This window comes from Pangasianodon hypophthalmus, chromosome 27 (genome assembly GCF_027358585.1).
Source record: "Pangasianodon hypophthalmus isolate fPanHyp1 chromosome 27, fPanHyp1.pri, whole genome shotgun sequence".
Taxonomy (NCBI): Eukaryota; Metazoa; Chordata; class Actinopteri; order Siluriformes; family Pangasiidae; genus Pangasianodon; species Pangasianodon hypophthalmus.
Window position 1 is genome coordinate 13,487,963 of NC_069736.1, and position 21,108 is coordinate 13,509,070.

Genomic DNA, 21,108 nt, shown 5'->3' on the forward strand with positions numbered 1-21,108 from the left:
CTTTATTTCATTCGGGACATCCACAATCCTCAATTCGGTACTTAAACACTAAAAAACGGACATTAAAGAAAACGTGAGACTCTCTCTCTCTCTCACACACACACACACACACACACACACACACACTCTGGCAACATCTTGGCAGTCCATTGTTCATTCCGACAAGAATTAGGAGGATAAAGTGATGACACACCGAAGCCAAATCCATCTTAGAAAGATCCTACTGGCAGCTCGGTGCATGAGAAATGGAGCTAAATGACAGGATGTTATTGAGGCTTTAATTTTGCCCTGACTAAAATGTGACCCAGATATTCCAGAGACACACTGTATTTCACAAGTAGAGGCTGAGAGGGTGCATCGCAGATGGATTTATGGCAATGAGAATGTACTGTACCAAGTTAAAGTAAACTGGGAGCGATAAAAACAAGATTAGAGTGGATTTAGGGTATATAGATTTTATTTATGGTATTCATTGTGGAATAGGTCTAATGAGGATAAATATCAATGCCAAAGGGAGCAAAATTGGCCGTGCTCTCTGGGTGGGAGGGACAGCATACTCTCTGTCCCCTGTCAATCACAGAAAAACTAGCCAAAAATGGGCATCTATGAGCTCATGTATGAGGAAGAGGGCAGACAGCATTTTCGCCCGTGTGTGTTACGTTGCCCTGTGATGCGGCATGTGCAGCAGAATGAAAAGATGTGGTTAGCTGGCTTCACATGTCTTGGTGGAAGTGTGTATTAGCCTTTACCCTCCATGGCTGGTAGCTGTTGTATAATAAACGAGTGGGCAAGAATTGTCAGGTGACCAAATTCGGAAGAATATGGGGAAAAAATGCACAAATGCAGCTGTCTATCTGCCTTTAAAAGTGTGTCTGTGTGTGTGTATTTGTCTCCACATCACTGATAAGACCTTATGATATAATGCCTTGATCAACCCTTCAGTGTCAAACTGTTTATGGCTTTTAGATTTTAGCTTCCCATCTAATATCATCACCAGCCATCATACATCATCATTTCCATGTAATAAATTTGTCCGCCACCAATTAGTGAGAGTTTTCCCCAGGGCCAAATGTGTGTGTGTGTGTCCGAGGGCAATGTGCATATGGGTGTGTGTGTGCGCCCCAACAACCCCATCTGTCAGGTCTGACAGGCCTGGCTTTGTCTACCAATCCCCTGATGGTGACTGACTGAAAAAAGGTCACATGACATATTGCAAAACAACGTGACTGACTCAGGGGTGTGATTTATGGCATAACATATTATTCCCTTTAGAAGCCATATTCCACCGTCAAGCAGCCACACACACACACACACACACACACACACACACACACACACACACACGAACAGCTATACAAAACCATTACTGCATGAAGGTCCCTATATAGAAATGGGATACAATAGAAATATAAAGTGGTTGGACCTTATTTCATTCCCTTCTGCCTTTCAGTAGATCTGGCTACAGATTATACAGGAAACATGGGCTCTAGAAATACACAGAGACAGAATAATGGATAAACAAGTAGGAACGTTGACAACACTGTCACAGGAAAGTACAATATACTTTACTCTATAAGCTATCTTTGGGGTAATTGCACTTCTGTGTGCTGAGCAGAGGGAGGTCCAGAGTGTGTTGAGGTCCTAATCCTAGGATCAAGTGGCTTATACACTACCATTAAATCTCTCTATAATAACACAACTTGATGTGAGACTGTGCATACTCATGCACAAAGCATCCAGTATCCTAATCAAATTACCCCATTTTGTACACTTAATACACCCGGTATTTGTAAGGTTAGCATGGTTTTATAAGACAGTGTCACTGTGGATTCAGAGTTAACCAATCTATATTAGATGAGTCAAAGTATTACACCAGCTCAGACTTATTTACCATAATTTGGGCTGAAGCATGATTCAGGCACTATTCATTTAAGATATTCTATTCTTCTTAATTTTTGAATTTTTTTACAAGTGTTATCTTACTTGGCCAATACATGGATTCTGATTTGATGAGTGAACAGAAATGTCCTCTATGTCCTCATCTTTTTTGACCTGTTAGCAGTCTCTGATACAGTGAATCACCAGATACTTATGTCCAATCTTGTCTACTCAGGTATCAGGAGATTTTCAGAGTCAATCCTACCATGTATCCTGAAGAGTTTCAATTTCATCACTGCTGCCAGGGTTCCCCAGGGTGCAGTTCTGACTCCCCTCTTGCTCTTATACACTAAATTACTGGATGAGGCCTCGGATCTCAAGGCGTCTACCACTTCAATGTCAATGGCAAGCAAGTTTATTTCTCTTTTCCCTCCATCTGGCCACCCCCCAGGTTCTTGGAAGATACGTTCTCTTTGGACATCTCTTAAACAACTCTCTGCCAAATGCCTAAATATGAAAGAAGGCCTGGGTGGGAGAGTACTTTTAGCCAACTGAGAACTCAGCTTTTTTTAATCCTCAAACTCAGCTGAGAAAGCTTTCTTAAGAACTCCCACCAGCCAATTTACCAGCTGCAAACAACACAAAAGGCCTAAAAAAAGAACAGTGACTGGAGATAAGGCAGAGAGAGGGAGAAACCAAAAGATAGAAATAGAACATGAGCTCCCTTGAGGGAACAGTAAGGACATGGTAGAGGGACAGCAAGAGTAAGGTAGGATAGCAAGCAAAAGCACAGCTAGTGGAAACATTGTATCCCCAATAATTCATGTATGTAAAGTGCTAGGTTCAACAACCCCTCTGTTGCATAACATGTCTCCAATGAGACTGCACTTTCAAGCTAACGTGAACTGAGTTTAGAAACAGTAGAACAGTCATAAGGAAGTGTTTCATTTATTATTAATAGCTTTTCTGATCAAGTTAAAATCTTGAATGCGGTATCCTGAGAGTTTGTTTCAATCCACTCACACGTACTGTTGTGAAAACTGAAAACTGAAGATTTGATTGACAAGGTCTTGGACAAGGATTGACAAGGTGTTGACACAGTTGGACATGTGTATGGCATTGATTTGCTTTCTGTGGCTTCCCTTGAAGCGACTTTAAAGTGCCATTAGGGTCATCCATTAGCATGAAAGGAGAAGATCATGTGCCACATTAGTAGCTGATTGACCCCCAATAACCATGGTGGTCCCCAGGGTTTAGAGGTTAACACTGGGGCAGAAGAAAATAAGGCTCATATAACAAACCAAGTAGAAAAGTAGAGGGGCCACTGACCACTCGAAACACTTTGTGTTTGCCCAGAAAGTTCATAGAAAGACTTCTTCATTGAATGGAATCCTCTTCTATCAATTCAGTTGAATACAACTTAATCTTCCTGTAGCATGGACAATGAAAATATTAACTTTTCCTCTCTAAAAAAACAGGTTCTAAATAGAGACTTGACCATTTAAGGCCTTTTTAGATGCTGAAGCCACAGACTTGGTCAATAAATTTGGAACTCTCAAGAGACTGAAGGGAAAATCTTGGGTCTTTCCATCTTGGCCTGACCAGTTAAAAAAAACATCAGCGCTGGAATCTTTGCTACTGCAAGGTAGTCTCATCATTCCTCTGTGATATGGGGAAAACAGGCATATACTGTATGATGGACTCTTGTCTGTACCCCCTCCTGCCCCCCTTTATTCTCTTTTGTCCTTCAATTACACAACCCCTTCTTAAGTTATGGCACACTCACACTACCTAAATCTTCTCTGCTGACTTCTGCAGTACATCTTTCTTTCAATAGTGATTATGTTTGCTCCCTAACTCTGAACTAGGATTCGTTTTATGGTTTGACTCATGCTATTTAGGGAAGCAAAAATTGCTAACAGTGAATGATACCAGTTTTTAGACTAGATGATTTTTTAAAGCAACACTGACACTGGGGCAAGCCAATGAAACAAACTTTTGACTTTGGCTCAAACCAACTGGGATGAAGCAACCTTTCTGAAGCACCACTCAATTGAACTATCCTTTTTGTTGCAGATGTTTGTTTAACTAACCATGTCGCACCATGGTTAGTTAAACAAACATATGCAACATAAACCAACCTTTCTGCTGCACCACTGGGTCGAACCAACCGTTCTGTTGCACCAGTTGGCTGAACCATCCTTTTGGCTCCATAATTGTAATTAATGCACCTTTCTGTTGCACCAACCTTTCCACTACACCCTATGGGGTCCAACCAACCTTTCTGTTGCACCATATGGTTAAACCAACTTTTTTATTGCACCATTTGGTTGAACACTGATGAGTCATCAATGCTAATGAAACAGGATAAGACCACATCTTTACACACACACACTGTGTGTGTGTGTATATATATATATATATATATATATATATATATATATATATATATATATATATATATATGAAAAAGTTTTTACTAGCAAGACTAACTGTTCTGACTTATTATAACATACTCTCCATGTCGTATTTCCACTCTTGCTTTATATTCCTCTGTGTGAAGTACAGACTCTCCAGTCCCCCAGACCTCAGATGTTCCCAGCATTTTAGAACTTTTCAGGACAGCACATCCTATCCTTTCAGCATTTTCCTTCTTTCAGGCCATGCCAGCTCCACATGTGGTGAAAATATCTCTCTGCTGCCTGCAAGAGCAATGTTCCCTGCTTGTTTTCATTTTATGGTTGTATACACAATGCTGCCAAAGCCACAGTGAGGAAAAGAGTGGGGAAGAGAAGGGGAGAGATCAATCAGGAATGAAGAAGAGATAGACAAACAAGCCCACTCATGGTAGGCATCTTTGTACATTTCGGCAACAAACTTTCTCTTATGTAATAACATTCTGAAACACACATAAATGAGGTCTCTGCATGGAGCAGTTGTAAGGAAATATAAACCGAGATTAGTGCCAAGAGGCTACAAGGTTGGGGTGGGAGACACATTTCTGTGCTTACTGCATTCCCAGAATCTTCAACAAATCCATGGTTCTTTGCCCTGTCTTCCAGGTATGCAAGAGGAGGACGTGATGCATCAGAGATCTTGCAACGATTAACTGTAAACTGTGAGTTTCCCGTTTGGATGCTTGTAAACTCCATAACTGTAATAAAAGTGATATGTTCCAGTAAAGTAGACTCCAGTCTCAGCAATACTGTAGGACCTGCATTTCTCAGTGAGTGACCTTCTTATGCTGAATGAAAAGCCTGATTCATATAAAGAGCCAAAGCAAAAACAAACCTGTCTGTGGTGGCATAGAGAAAGGAAGTTAATCCTCTGGGCAAAGAAACAGAACTTTCATTAAGTTTGTCCTTTATGTCTTATGACTTGGCAAAAGCATGATATACATTACAAAATGCGACACCACTTCCTCATGCTTGTAGCAGGAATGCACCAATCCCCCTTTTTCCATTTCATTACAAGACCCGGCTGATATCTGACACAGACATCCTTTCGGTAGCAAAGCTGACTCTCTGCAATCTTCTAATGTAAAACCTAAGAGGAGGGTTTTAAGACAACGTGTCCCCGTGTTCATGTGCAAGATCTTTCTTGCTTCAGTCAATATAAAAACCTGATCAGATGAGAAGTCAAACCTGATCTGATTTGACAACAATCAAGGATTTGTTGATATATATTATATACTATGGTGAAAAAATTTAGGACTGTCTTATATGGTACCATATTGTAACCAATATTAAAGGCAGCAAGGAAAAATATAATATTCCACATACACTTTTTTTAAAACATATTTACAGATTCGCAGCTTTATGGCATCAAACACTGCTTACTTTCCAACACTGAATCACTAGTTGATATCCTTCTGAATATCAGCCCACTTTCCAAAAATTATTTTAGCATGATATACTCATGCCAACTGATATATTGATTAGTTCACAGAATTTTAAATTTTTAACAAAACTGAAGCAACAATGGGAAAGCAAACTTAACTCACAATTTTCAGAGGAAATATGGCAAGGTATTATAAATAAGATTCACGCATCCTCAATTAGTTTACGAGATACATTGATTCAATTTAAAGTAGTCCTTCGCCTTCACTGGAAAAAAGCAAAATTAGTAAAAAATTTTCCTTGTATGATAGGTGTGGAGTTGGAATAATCGTTAATCATATACATGCATGTTTCTTATCCAAAACCTGTTAACTACTGGCAATTAATATTTAATTTTCTCTCAGGAGGTCTGCATATATCCATTAATCCTTCCCTATTCTAGGGATATTTGGTTTAACTACACCAGAACTCTTAGATTACTAAGCTAAAAATATGAATTTAAACTGAATTTTTTTTGCTGTTTGAGGTTTTTCTTCTTTCTTCCTCGTTCTCATTTAATACTATACCTGGCTTTGTGAGGCCAAAATTATGTTATAGAATAGAATATTTTATTCTATTACTCTTACTTTAGTTCATTTTTTTTTCTCCTCTCTCAGAAATCCTTTCATCTGGTTTTATCTAATTTGGAAAGGAGAGTTTACAGATTAAGCTGATGTGCAATAATGGTGCAGTGGCGATGGGAAGCTCTGTTGGAGCAAAGGTATTGGTTTTATTTTATCTTTATCTGTTTTTGATGTTATTATTATTATTGTTATTAATATTATTACTATGTGTATTTGTATGATGAAAAATAACAATAAAAAGACTTTGGATTTAAAAAAAAAAAAAAGCAGCACGGAAAGCGTGCTTCTCGGAAAAACAGAATCTGTAATTCTACGCACTTAATGAGAGTTCCAGTTTAAAAAAACATAGGACACAACTGTTATTCCGATCACACATAACATTAATATGAAAATATAACACGGGCACAAGCCTAGACATGGTTTATGGATGAGTGCAAAAGCACATCCTCAATGGTTTCATTGGTGAATGAGATATTGAAACTGAATCTTTATTACACAATTCATCTAAAAAAAAAAAAAATTCTTAATCTTGTCTTTCAGGCAATCTAAGCTTGAGAATTTGAACACTAAGAAATAGCTTCTTGCTATACTAATTTTCGGGATGTGCGACACCTGTGCAACACATTTCTCCCCTTAAGCAGTAATGCGTTGTTTATGAAGCGTGTGAGTGCGGTTGGGTGAGAGAGTACAGAAGCACAGAGAATACTCTCAGCTCACAGTTCACCCGTGGCTGTGTTCCCCAGAGACAAGGGGAAGCATAAACAAGAGAATCGGCTCTGCAATTAACTTCACCCCGCTTCCCGTCTCTTAAACGCTGCCCTAGATTCGGGAGGAGGCGGAGGAGGCGGAGGAGGCGGAGACCAACGCAGTTGGAATAATAATTTAGTGTCAGGTTAAACACAATGGATGATGACAATACCATTAGAACTGGTGCAGCAAATATGGTTCACCCACGCATACGCTACGCTACGATACGCTACGCTATGATACGCTACTTGGCCTGGCTAACAAAAAAATAACTGGCTTATAATTTTTAAAAAATCTCATACGATGCTAGTTTTTATAACTGCATACTATCCGTGTGACACAAATACACCTAAAGCACCACACTTTCAGAGCAAAACTATTACACACAACCAGTCACAGAGTGCTACTGACGTCTGAGTTTCTCAGGCGACAAAAGCTCCCAACACAAGTGAACAGCTAGAAAATAACTTAGCTGTTTGTGTGTGAATATATGAGATATAGAATGTTCCTCCTACCTGCACTTGCCCCTTGCCCATGATCTTGTCTACGATCTCGTTGTCGTCCTTGTTGAGCTTGGACTTGTCGTAGCATTTCTCGTAGCACAGGATGCGCAGGCACTGCGAGCCCTCCAGCTCAATTTCGAACTCCTATTGGACAGTCGTAGCAAAAGACACAGATGAAATCTAAGTGTCGAAGAAGCTACAAACAATAAAAAAATAAATAAAATCAGATGGACTGGAGAAAAATGCTTACCTCGTTCCAGTGTGGCTCGGTGGTGTCTCGGAACACACGGGTCTTGGCTTTGCTAACAAAGTAGCCAAAGGAATCCACTTCAAGTGTGCAGTAGAGATCTGAGAAAGACACACAAAGATGAAAAGAAATGAAAGGACATCATATTTCTCTGTTGGCCCAATTTGAAAGAAGGATTTCTGTTGGACATGCCAATACCACAACACCAAACGAACTGATAATCGCAGCATGCGACTTGCTGACAAGCAGATTAAAGAATGGATCTAAGCTTTCAAGCAGAAACCATTACGGCAGTAAACATGTCCCTTGCTAGGAGAAGAAATTTGGAGACAAACACGCTTGCGAGGTCGACCCCCTCAAAGCTGACACTGCAGTTCAAACAGCATCGCGTTGTCAATTTCCTGTGTCTCTATCCCAATAATGGCTCTCGAACATCACCACACACATACACACACACAGTTTAGATTGATTCACTGCACCAAGCAGTCGGTGTCGCTCAATGACATCGTGATGGATTGCTTAAACGGTGTGACCTTTGATCTGGAAGCCATGTGGAATGTGTGCTGAACATCAAGAGCAGCTCCTCATAGGAATGATGTGTTAGTGTGAGTCAGTCAATACACTAACAGATACTTGACTGTGAGATATATATGTAAATTATGAAATATTAATGGTAAAGTAGCTAATCCAGTTGCTCTATTACTTCAAACTCAGATTTAAATTTCAATTAGGGATCCATTTGAATCTCCAAAAGAAGAGAATATATGGCAGCATATAGATTCAAGATTCAAGATTCAAAGCGTTTATTGTCATGTGCACAGTGAGGAAACCAAGTTTCCCTGAACAATGAAATTCTTCCTTTGCTGTCCACATTGAATGCCAAGATAACAGAACTATATAGAAATAAAAAATAAAAACAGACATGCACATACATAGAAACAAACATAATAAAGTGTAGACTATGTTACAGAAGTAGAAATATAGATTATACATATAGAAATATAGACTATGTACATCTGTATGTGTGAGTGTGCAATGTTGACTTGTGCATATGAAGTATATCTCTATGATATAAAACTCAGGACTTTCAGAACTCTCAACTATTCATATGAATGTACTTGGGATGTCTTCAAAACAAAACTGATAAAATAATTTTTTTTTTTCCCCCAAAAATAAAAGTGTCTACCAAAGGAGTAAATCCAAATCTAAGCAAGAGAAAATACTCACATACATTAGTACCAGGAATGTATGTGCCACATTGTGCGTTTTTGGTGTGTTTGATATTTTATGTGTCATGTAACCATGTTCTTATAATGTTGTTTTGTGATTTTTTTTTTTAACCTCCTTTTTTTTTTTTTTTTTTTTAACCTCTTTTTTTTTTTTTTTTTTTTTTAAATCAACCTGTCCAGGGGAATCAGACGTAAATGAGCCATTTGGCTAAATCTGAAACATAAATACTGATGTCAGTTAATGTGTCTGTTAAATAAAACAAAAAAGAAAGAAAGAAAGTATTTTAAAAGTATGTTATAAGCAAGGCCCGATATTCAGATGATCCAGATCTGAGGAGGTGATAGGGGATTTTTTTTTTTAGAAACACCAGGCACAGAAACCCAGTTCTCTTGGAGAACATAAACAGATATAAATGCACTGAGCTGACTAGCATCGCAGAAGAGCAGAGGGAGAAGAGGAGGCTTTGCATGCGACAATATTCAATTGTCGTATTACAATATCATTTCACAATATCAATTTCATTTCACAAACCTTTCGGCCATATGGTGTATATTATATTAAACCTTTTTTTTTTCCTCTCTAGCTCTGGTATGTAGATTGTATAACCAATTTCCAGCATGTCTATTTCAGGCCTGTACATAGATGGAGATGGTTGCTAAAGGAGCCCAAAGTGCTTAAAAAAAGCAGCATGAATGAAAAATGAATTTACATGCTCGTAAAAGAGAGAGGGGAAAAAGCTGATATAGCGCAGTGTCACTGCTTTGGCAACCAGAAAAAAAAAAAAAAAAAACAAGCTTGACTTGCTGGCGTTATACACAAAAGCTCGTTTTACAAAATACAAGAGATTGTTTCTATGTGGAAGGAGAGAGGGGAAAATAAGCAGAACCAGGTTTGGGGTTTTGTAATGTTTGCTCATGCAGATGTGCGACTGCTGGAGTTTAAAATGCTTGTGGTCACTTTGTGATGGCTGCTGCATAAGGAATAGGTTTGAGCTTGTGACTGTGGAGTGACGCAGTTGTGGGAAATAATGACATTCCTAATGAGCTAGTCAGAAGCGGGATATATCCCTGTCCACGTATGCACACGTTGAGAAAGACATGCATCCTGATTTCTGTACAGATATCGCTAGCAACAGTGAGGTCAAGCAAGAACTTCACTATGTATTTGTCTTTTTATATTTATTGTCTTTTCGAAACCTGGGTCTGCATCTGTTCAGAATTAAGAGTATGAGAATACTTTGTATATCTATGAGCTACAACATGGGATTTTTCTAACCTGGTCTATGTAAAGCCGATGGCTGCAAGCGCACACTTTTTCAGGCACAGGAAATAGTTTAAGTCTAATTTAATTCTCTTTGAATATAGAATGCTAACATTAATTTAAAAAAAAAAAAAAAAAAGAAAACGACCAGAAAGAGAAGAAGCCTGAATTAAATTTTAGGCTGAAAAAGGAAACATATGAAATATACATTTTTAAAATGCTAGGATCATGTAGTGCAATTACATAAAGCACGCAATAAAACAGCTAAAACAAGAAAATAGAAAATGATCGTCATAAATAAAGACGTACGAAAAAGTTTGGAGGAAAAAAAACAAAAAAAACAAGAGGCAACTGATGAAAAATATTACTAAAGCTGGAATTCTAAGTCACTTTTTTTATTGTTTTCATAGGATTTCATAATTCACTGATGTAACCCAAACGCTAACGCTTGAGCATTTGTATGCGGAAGAGGGCGGACAGCACTTAATATTATTACATTATTATATTACATATTAGCGATATTATTGTTTATTTACAAAACACAATGCTGTCATCATTTCATAGTGTTTTATCGCTGAAATCATGTTACAAAATTATTTTACTTCCGCAAAAATTGTTATCTCTGTTAGCAACCTAAAATAAATGCATCCCTTTGACAGGAATTTATTTAAACCCATCAACACATGCTATCGTTTTTTTTTTCTTAAAAGTTAAGTTCTTGTCAGTTATATACATATGTGATATTGTTCACGTTGTTTTCCTCAAGAATACGTAGTTTGTCTTTAATTTAACAAAGAAATGCTCATTTATGCAAAACATTTATTTTAAAAACTAATGACAGCATGATGTCACACCTCTGTCTGTTCTTCGTTCTTTGTTACGTAAGGATCAGACTCAGCGATGTGATGATGTGATGAAGTCCAAAGCCAAGCGAAGTTTCTGTTGCTACCTTGTTGATTATTTTCCAATAACAGCACATCCTGAAGTGTTTTATTCCTCTAATATCACGATTACACATTTGTTATTTATGAAAGAATGCCACATCATACTTGTTTTTATCCCTTTATAGTTGCATTTAATGTTGTTGAACTTCTGCAAAAGTTAGTTCCCATTATCACTAATGTTACAGCAGCTGTAAACAGTCATTCTCTCACCAGCCTCTCTTTTTTCTCTCTTGAAAACAAAAAAATGACTCACTTATTCTTTTTTCATACTATATCTCTTATATAATTATTATATCTTTTGAATTTCCTTGTGAGGCCGAGTTTCAAGTTGTTATAGGAATAAAGATTAATATTATTATATACGGTAAATAGTAGAATCCATTAAACGAGTGCACTCTCTCTCTACTATTATTCTCGCATTGTTTTTGCAATATGGTGAATGGGAGACAGATGAAATGTGTACTTGCACCATGTTCTCATATGCCGAGGCAAATCAATGATGAATGTAAACCACACGCCAAGCTGGGGGTGGGGAAGAAACAAAGAAAAGCAACAGATGCGAGACACACATACAATGCTTCTTTTGAGCGATGTCAGTGTAGTTGTTAGTGCAAGCAGGCCTTTCGGAGAGAACCTATCTGCACTGCGCTCTTCTGTACCACTTTAAAACAGACGCCTGATTGTTATCACCCACAATCCCATCTACAGCGGGAGGCTGCCATATGCTCCAGCTAAAGCTGTTAAAGCTATGCTAATTCACATCAACACACCATATGCACCAATGTTCTGGATATTAAAAGGAAATGAATCAGTTGTTAATCTCCACAGTGGGAACTGGGTGATGGGTAAATTGACCATCATTTTAGAAATACATGTGCATTAAACAATGTGAATGTGAATAAAGTGCTGAAAAAGATTTTAAGATGCAAATATGTACTTGTACATCCTTTAGTTTAGGAGATTATTTAGGATTATTTAGATTATGCAAGATTAGGATTTTATTTTTGTTTATTTTAATCCGATGTTTTTAAATGGATTTTAATATTAAGCTTTGTGTTACATCTGCCCCCATCTATGTGTTCACCTACCCCAACCTGTCTATCTGTCCACCTACCCCAACCTGTCTATCTGTCCACCTACCCCAACCTGTCTATCTGTCCATCTACCCCAACCTGTCTATCTGTCCATCTACCCCAACCTGTCTATCTGTCCATCTACCCCAACCTGTCTATCTGTCCACCTACCCATCTGCCCCCTACCCCATCCTGTCTATCTGTCCACCTACCTATCTGCCCCCTACCTGTCTATCTGTCCACCTGGCCCTCCCTGTCTACCTGTCCATCTACCCCACCTGTCTATCTGTCCACCTACCCCTCCCTGCCTATCTGTCCACCAACCCATCTGCCCCCTACCTGTCTATCTGTCCACCTACCCATCTGCCCCCTACCTGTCTATGTGCCCCCTACCTGACTATCTGTCCATCTACCCTTACCAGTCTATCTGTCCATCTGCCCCTACCTGTCTATCTGCCCTTATCTGTCCATCTACCTGTCTGCCCCTACCTGTCTACCTGTCCATCTACTGCCCTAAATGCCTATCCACTGTCTGGCCCCAACCTGTCTATCTACCTGTCTGCCCCTACCTGTCTATCTACCTGTCTGTCCCTACCCGTCTATCTGTCCATCTACCTGCCCCTACCTGTCTATCCGTCTATCTATCTGCTTGCCCCTTCCTGTCTATCTGTCCATCTATCCATCTGCCCCTACCCATCTACCTGTCCAACTACCATCCGTCTACATATCTTTTTAATCTACCCTACTGTCCATTCACATTACTGTCTAAATATCTGTTTATCAACCTGTCTATCTTTCTGTATATATATTTACACTTTGTCTATCCGTTTGTTGGCTGTCTATCTGTGCAGTCAGGCAGCTGAAACTTGAGCTCAACTAAAAGAATGTTGTGAAGGAAGCTTAAAGGCAGTACATGTGTTTTTTTCCAGCATTCTCTCTCTCTCTCTCTCTCTCTCTCTCTCTCTCTGGCAGTTCGTAATCTTGTGCTAAACACATGAAGCAGGTTTGTACTCCTAAGGAACAAGAAACACAATCCCCTCAAACAGATGCTGTACATTAGTTGTACTTATACTGGGGATAATGACATAATGCACTTAACTGGATGAGTGTAAACCCCACACACACACACACACACACACACACACACACACACACAGTACTTACTGGCTGACTCTTTGAAGCCGGTGGCAGAATGGACGATGACGTGCAGGAAGCCGTACAGGCCGGAAGATTCCTCATCTGAAACACACACAATATTGAAAGAGCATTAGAGTGACAATACAGGAAGACAGAGAAAGGCTTTCTCTACACAGCTTCATTCATCTTTTAAGCACATCTTGTTCCTCCTTTCATATTCCACTTCCACATGGCATCCATCCAGACACACATGGAAGAAGCCTACGTACGTCAGCACTCCCACATGGCCAGCGTGAGAGCAGGAACGGATCACTGTCACTGTCAGTGCTGCATGTGAGAAGTGATTGAGAAACTCCATTCACCTTTCTTTCGAGCTTTAACCATGGCCTCTGGTGACTTCCTGAGTAAGAGTGAGTATGTTGTTACAAGAAAATAATCAACAGCGGGGTGGTGTGATGTGGCCCAACATGTAGAGGAGTTACTGTTACCACCCCAAGGTTGATTGTTTTCCAATAACAGCACATCTGGAAGCAATTTGCTCCTCTTACACAGCAATAACAGCCTGATTACAATTTAGATTTTTTTTGTTATGAATAAAACATGTTCATTATTTATCCATTTAATGGTTTGGAACATCCACGAGATGTTTACAAGTTAGTTACTTAGTCACTTGTCATCACTTGTGTTATAGCAGCTATAGCGTAGCTGGTGCTACTGTCGTAGAAACATTCTGACCAATCAGAATGGAGAATTCAACAGCATTGAGAGACTTGAGTTTTTGCTTAAGGGCCCAACAGTGGACAGTACTGTGATTGGACTTCGATTACAACCTTCTGATCACCAGCTCAGAAGCTTAAGATGGTTCTTGGAACGGGGTCCAAGCACCCACAGGTCACTGTGCCGTTTAGGAAAAGGGCTATGTAGGTTTATTATTACAAATCTGAGAATGCTGCTTCGAGTTTGTCCCTTGTGGGCGTGTAGCAATCGCTACTGTTGTCGCTTGTGGGTGTGCACTGCTCAGCAGATTAGCTGTTGTAGCTACTACTTCCTTCCAAGCTTTAGTTTTCTCTATAATATCCCTACACACATTTAATGAGAGATGACATATAACAGGATAAAATGAAACCAAGTTTATAGGTTTTTCCATTTCTAAGCATCAAACAATAAAGGGGTATAATTAATCCTGCCTTCGACTAAAGCTCGTAAAGTGGAATTTCCTTCAACTAAAGCTCATAACATGGAATTTCCTTCGACTAAAGCTCGTAACATGGAATTTCCTTCGACTAAAGCTCGTAACATGGAATTTCCTTCGACTAAAGCTCGTAACATGGAATTTCCTTCGACTAAAGCTCGTAACATGGAATTTCCACACTCCAACTAGGAAAAACTAAAGAAACTATCCCTTGGGCCAACTCACACTTCCTACATGGGATGTTCTCGTCAACCCCGAGTTGAGCGCATGACGTCAAATCAACATGGCTGCTCACAGCATCAACAGTAAACAAAGCAGTACTTCTTTACTTTAAATGAGTTTTACTGTATATACAAGTACTTTAGATCAATCAGCATACAGACATATTAGCTTGTTAAATCTGAAATTTGTATAAATATAATATCCTTATAACGTCTATATCGTGCAAACTTTATTGGCTTCACAATCAATCGGTTAATGTTGTTGATTAATGTTAATTATGTATTAACTGTACAGACTCTGTGGGTGGAGCATTCAGGAATAAAAAGCTCCAATAACATCCTGACGTTCGGCATTTTTGTTGGTAAAAAATATTATATATATATATAGATATGTGCTTCAGTCATAAGAGGATCCGACATTTTTTCTGTTTTGTTTGTTTTCCAGACTGCGAAAAGATTAAGAACCCCTGCCTTAAGCACTCACTTTCGCTCAGTGTAAGGCTGGCTGAGTTAGTGAAAAGTGCTACATTAATAAAATGCATTATTGCTGTTATTATTGGAAGAAGGTCATGAGCCGAGTGAGGAAAGAATATCCGATAACGATACTGATAAAGATATAAAAATAACTTTCTCTGTTCGGCATTATGCACAGCAGGTCATGTAAATCTGACAGATGAAAGCAGCCTTCCTTAATCCGAACACGCGGGCGAGGGAAATGTGTTACTTATAGGATGCTTCGATAACACAATCAGAGAGAGAGAGAGAAAGAGAGAGAGAGAGAGAGAGAGAGAGAGTGAGAGAGAGACAAAATATAAGCATCTCTCATATAAGTCTTCAGGGTGGCCATGACCTGTACACACACACACTCTCACACACACACACACACACGTTCAGGTTGCATCTGCTTGCGTTTGTATAGCCGGAAGTGAACAGGCTCAGACTCTCACACCGATCCATCAAAGTGTTATATGAAGAAGTAAACAGAATAAGATCTTTGTATATGTATGTGTGTGTATGTGTGTGTGTGTGTGTGTGTGAGTGTGAGTGTGAGAGAGAGCGAGAGAGAGAGAAACAGTAAGCCTACCCAGCAAAATAAATTTTGGCTTGTGTGTATGTGTGTGTGCAGGTGTGTATACTTTCAGAAGATCTCCTGCAGTCTCTCTGAACCAAATACAGCCGGAGGAGAGGAAAGTAGAACCCACGCAGCTAATCCTTTTTTATGCAACACACACACACACACACACACACACACACACACACACACATACACACTCGTATATGAACCTTATACAGGGCTCTTTAATATTCTATCTTCATGCAATGCCTCTTAAGAGTAATATTAGAAAGAAAGCAAGAAATACAACCCCCTTCCTGTTAACTATGAGAACTCTGCCGTGTCCTAACCACTTCAAAATATTCCGGTGTGAGCGTTTCAGCCTGGTATCTGCATGCACCATCGCTCATCGTTCTTTTCTTCTCGCAATCTGAAAAGCCTCAGTTGACAGAAAAGACTCAAACTATGACCCTTGGCTGAAATTTCGTCCTTGCATTCCAGAAGCAGCTGGTTTTTATTTTACCTTGTCCCCACTTTCTCTTCAGGAAAAAAAACAATCCTTGGGAAAGCAGCAAACATATGAGAATAACTCATCATAACACTTAGCAAATAGAAGCAAATAGCTAGTTACACAAAATAGCTATTAGAATTTCTACTCATTCAAATTCTAAAGCGAGCCCTGAACGTTTGTGTTTTTTTTTTTGTTTGTTTGTTTTAATTAACCACTTTCTTAATCAGCATTTTAAAAATGTACTTTCTATACGAAATACCTCACCTCGCCACCGGGGGGCATCGCATTAACACTGTTCACACATCTAACGCACTCAAACACTTTAATGTCACTCTAAACAAAGCCTGTGGCTCCTTAAGAGTCCAATAAATGTTATACAACCCAATTAACAGTAGACATTTGTTCATTTGGGTATGTCAAATAAAAACCCAGAAATAGTACACTCATCAGCACGTTCAGCGCCAACTCTCCATGAACACGGCTCGTTTAGCTGCTCAGTCTGGCTTCGACTGAACTGGAAAGTCTTTGTGGGTTTTTTATTTTTTTTTTTTACAGTCTGCAAAGCAAGACAACACTTTTTTTTTTGCATTGATCGACAAAACACATTTTAAGTAACTGTACAACACTGAAATATGGAGCAGACTTGCACACCTCAGTTTAAACTACTCCAAATTTTATTTTAATTTTAAGGGTGAACAATTTTGTGAATATTGATATGAAAATGAAAAGACTAATACTAGACTAGCTCTAAATAGACTAATAGGAAAGTGTTTTTATCTCAAATAACACGTGAACACGCAGTGCCTCAGGGTTTAGTGCTCTTCTTTCGTGTTCTTCAAAGCATGTAAAATGACTAAGAGTGATTATTTAAAAGATTCCATCTTATCAAATATTCGAATAGTTCCCACAACCATATTTATATTTCATATTTTTGCAGTTTTCATACCATGGCGCTGTGGAATTCGTGATTCTGACTGTTCAGAAATTGATCTGTTGATTAATTTCCTACACCTGCAAGGCTTATAGTAATGCGTTCGCTTTCATACATTGATGTTTCTATGGTAACAACGTACGCAAGGGCTTGTCTAGCAGATACGCAACATGATTGATTTTAAAAACGTGTATTTGTTGACGACGAGATGTTTATTTAACACTTTCGGAAGGAGTCTCCGGTGTCAGTGCTTCTGTACGTCTTCAACAGAGAGAAAAGAAAAGAGAATCTGGTAAGGGAACGGCTGTATAACCAAGTGATAACCGCAACTAACTTGTTTTGTTAAAGGTAACTACAAATGGATAAAAAGAACCATGTATTGCTCTTTAACAAATAGAGTTTCCCAAAGTCAGCTTCGGCTCGTTCCACTGCGATGATCTCTGACTCCAGTAAAAAAATGTTTAACATTACTCGTGAAAACACACCGCAAGGATTCTTCTGAGAAACCGTTTCATTCGCAGAAACAGTCTTTTCTCCCACAATGCCCTGCTACACTCGGCTCAGCAGATCGGGGATCTCTCTGCGGGTCCGACAGATGGCTTTAATGCCAGCCGGATCCAAACAGGCAGGAAAATAAACAAGAAAAGCGAGCTCCGTTCCTCTCTAACCCAGCAGCGAGTGAGGGAATAAGAGACAGAAACGGGGCAGAGGTTATCAGAGGATTGGAACCAGGTGCTAACCTGAATTCTGTTATTTCTCTACTCCTGGGAAGGAAAGTGTGTGTGTGTGTGTGTGTGTGTGTGTGTGTGTGTGGTAGCCCAGCTATTTTAGGTTCTTTCATCTGAAGCAGAGCACAGCTTTGGACTCTGAAGTGTGCTAGAGCCTGATAGTATTTTTCCAAAAACTCCTGGGGTTTTAGGTGCATTTAGGATCCACTAGTCAGCATGTGCAGAATTACAAGCCTTGGTTTGCATTATTGTGTGTGTGTATTTGTGTTTGTATGTGTGTGTGAGTGTGTGTGTTACCATCTTTATTAGTTGTGACAGGGATGTTATGGACGGTGCGCAGCTTGAAGCAGGAGCTGGTGAGGACCTGGAGCTCCAGTGAGCTCAGCACACATGACTGGAGGTCTGCAATGACAAAGAAGACAATAAGAGGCTAGAATTACTCACACACTCCGAAGTAATGTGTATGTCTGTGTGTATGTGTGTGTGTACACCTTCTATAATCACTCTATGCTACTGTTTCAGACAATAAGACAAGAAACAATAAGTGGCTAGAATTACTCACACACTCCAAAGTAATGTGTATGTCTGTGTGTATGTGTGTGTGTACATCTTCTATCACTCTATGCTACTGTTGAAGCAGAGCCTGAGTCCAGTTTAAATGCTTGTGTGTGTGTGTGTGTGTGTGTGTGTGTGTGTGTGTGTGTGTGTGTGTGCGCGCGCTTATGGACCTTTCTTCTGGAGCTTCTGAATGCTCTCTCTCCATTCTGACCTCTCATAGTCTGAGGAAAGCAGGAACAAGTAGCTCTGAGAGAGAGGGAGAGAGAGAAGGCTTGTTAGAAAAGAAAAAAAACAATGCTGCCCTCTAGTGGAAAGAAATTGCAATTCCACACAATGGGAAAAGTTAGACGTCACTTCATTTGGCACTTAAATTAGTGCATGTTAATTTGCAGTGGTGTGTTATTTTGTGTTGCAGTGTGTATTAGTATGTTATTTGGCATTTGTGTGTGTGTTACAGTGTGCTGCAGTGTGTTATTTAGCAGTGGTGTGTGTTACAGTGTGCTTCAGTGTGTTGTTTAGCAGTGTTGTGTAACACACACCACTGCAGTGGGCATTAGTGTACTGCAGTGTGGTGGATGTGTGTTACAGTGTGCTGCAGTGTGCTGGATGTGTTACAATGTGCTGCAGTGTGTTGGATGTGTTACAGTGTGCTGCAGTGTGCTGGATGTGTGTTACAGTGTGGTGCAGTGTGTTGGATGTGTTACAGTGTGTTGAAGTGTGGTGGATGTGTGTTACAGTGTGTTGAAGTGTGGTGGATGTGTTACAGTGTTCTGCAGTGTGTTGGATGTGTTACAGTGGTTGAAGTGTGGTGGATGTGTTACAGTGTGCTGCAGTGTGTTGGATGTGTGTTACAGTGTGTTGAAGTGTGGTGGATGTGTTACAGTGTTCTGCAGTGTGTTGGATGTGTTACAGTGTGTTGAAGTGTGGTGGATGTGTTACAGTGTGCTGCAGTGTGCTGGATGTGTTACAGTGTGCTGCAGTGTGTTGGATGTGTGTTACAGTGGGCTGCAGTGTGTTGGATGTGTGTTACAGTGTATTGCAGTGTGTTGAATGTGTTACAGTGTGCTGCAGTGTGTTGGATGTGTGTTACAGTGTGCTGCAGTGTGTTGGATGTGTGTTACAGTGTATTGCAGTGTGTTGAATGTGTTACAGTGTGCTGCAGTGTGTTGGATGTGTGTTACAGTGTGCTGCAGTGTGTTGGATGTGTGTTACAGTGTGCTGCAGTGTGTTGGATGTGTGTTACAGTGTATTGCAGTGTGTTGAATGTGTTACAGTGTATTGCAGTGTGTTGAATGTGTTACAGTGTGCTGCAGTGTGTTGGATGTGTGTTACAGTGTGCTGCAGTGTGTTGGATGTGTGTTACAGTGTGCTGCAGTGTGTTGAATGTGTTACAGTGTGCTGCAGTGTGTTGGATGTGTGTTACAGTGTGCTGCAGTGTGTTGGATGTGTTACAGTGTGCTGCAGTGTGTTGGATGTGTGTTACAGTGTGCTGCAGTGTGTTGGATGTGTTACAGTGTGCTGCAGTGTGTTGGATGTGTGTTACAGTGTGCTGCAGTGTGTTGGATGTGTTACAGTGTGCTGCAGTGTGTTGGATGTGTTACAGTGTGCTGCAGTGTGCTGGATGTACGTTAGAGTATACTGCAGTGTGTTGGATGTGTGCTGCAGTGTGTTGGATGTGTGTTACATTGTGTTGAAGTGTGTTCTATAGCAATGGTGTGTGTTACCTTGCCGTTTCTGTTGTGAATGCGGAAAGGGATTGTGGGAGAGTGTATCAGCAGACACGACTCCTGCTCATTCATCTTCTTCCTCAAGCGGTCCACGTTGCGGCTCTGGCCTTTCTGAGATTTCTGTTAAACACACACACACACGTCAATAATGGTGCTGCGACTGGTGCACTGTTATTCATTTGCATTTGACACACACACACACACACACACACAGACACACACACACAGACACAAACTTTCACACACAGACATGAAAACACACACACACCTCAGCCAGAATCCATTCCTAAAATAGGAGAATAATCACGTCTACGATCATTTCCCTCACAGACACTTCAGCCACCTCCTAATTCCTTTCCCGCTGTTCGCTCGCTCCTCCTCTCCAAAGCCTCTGTGTGTGTGTGTGTGTGTGTTGTGGAGTGTCAGGAAAACAACAAAGGTCTGAGGCATTGTGTAATTGTGTATAGTGGGTGTGTGTTCTAGAGAGACATAATTACCTTCACACTGTGTCTGTTTACATGCGTCTTACTGGAAACAACAACACAGGCTTCAAGGAAACCCCTAATTCTTGTAAGAGCTGTGTGAGTGTTTCTGCGTTCGTGTGTGCACGCGTGTGTGTGTTTGTGTGTGTGTGTGTGTGTTACTTGGGAACTGGATGAGGGGGTTTATTTCCAGTAGCATCACTTCATCGGTAGGAATTTGTTC

General features: G+C 40.0%; 1 protein-coding gene across 3 annotated transcripts in view; it reads right to left on the minus strand.

Annotated features, from left to right (window-relative positions):
• The window catches only part of abr (ABR activator of RhoGEF and GTPase), a 151,937-nt gene that overhangs the window by 32,567 nt on the left and 98,262 nt on the right, over positions 1–21,108 (minus strand). For all 3 annotated transcript variants that reach the window (XM_034300558.2, XM_034300559.2, XM_034300560.2), the window contains 6 exons: positions 20,401–20,523; positions 18,847–18,922; positions 18,416–18,520; positions 13,509–13,583; positions 7,841–7,938; positions 7,603–7,734 (listed from right to left, as the gene is read on the minus strand). In XM_034300558.2, the coding sequence (XP_034156449.1) occupies positions 7,603–7,734; positions 7,841–7,938; positions 13,509–13,583; positions 18,416–18,520; positions 18,847–18,922; positions 20,401–20,523 (609 nt within the window). The remainder of the gene's footprint in view (positions 1–7,602; positions 7,735–7,840; positions 7,939–13,508; positions 13,584–18,415; positions 18,521–18,846; positions 18,923–20,400; positions 20,524–21,108) is intronic.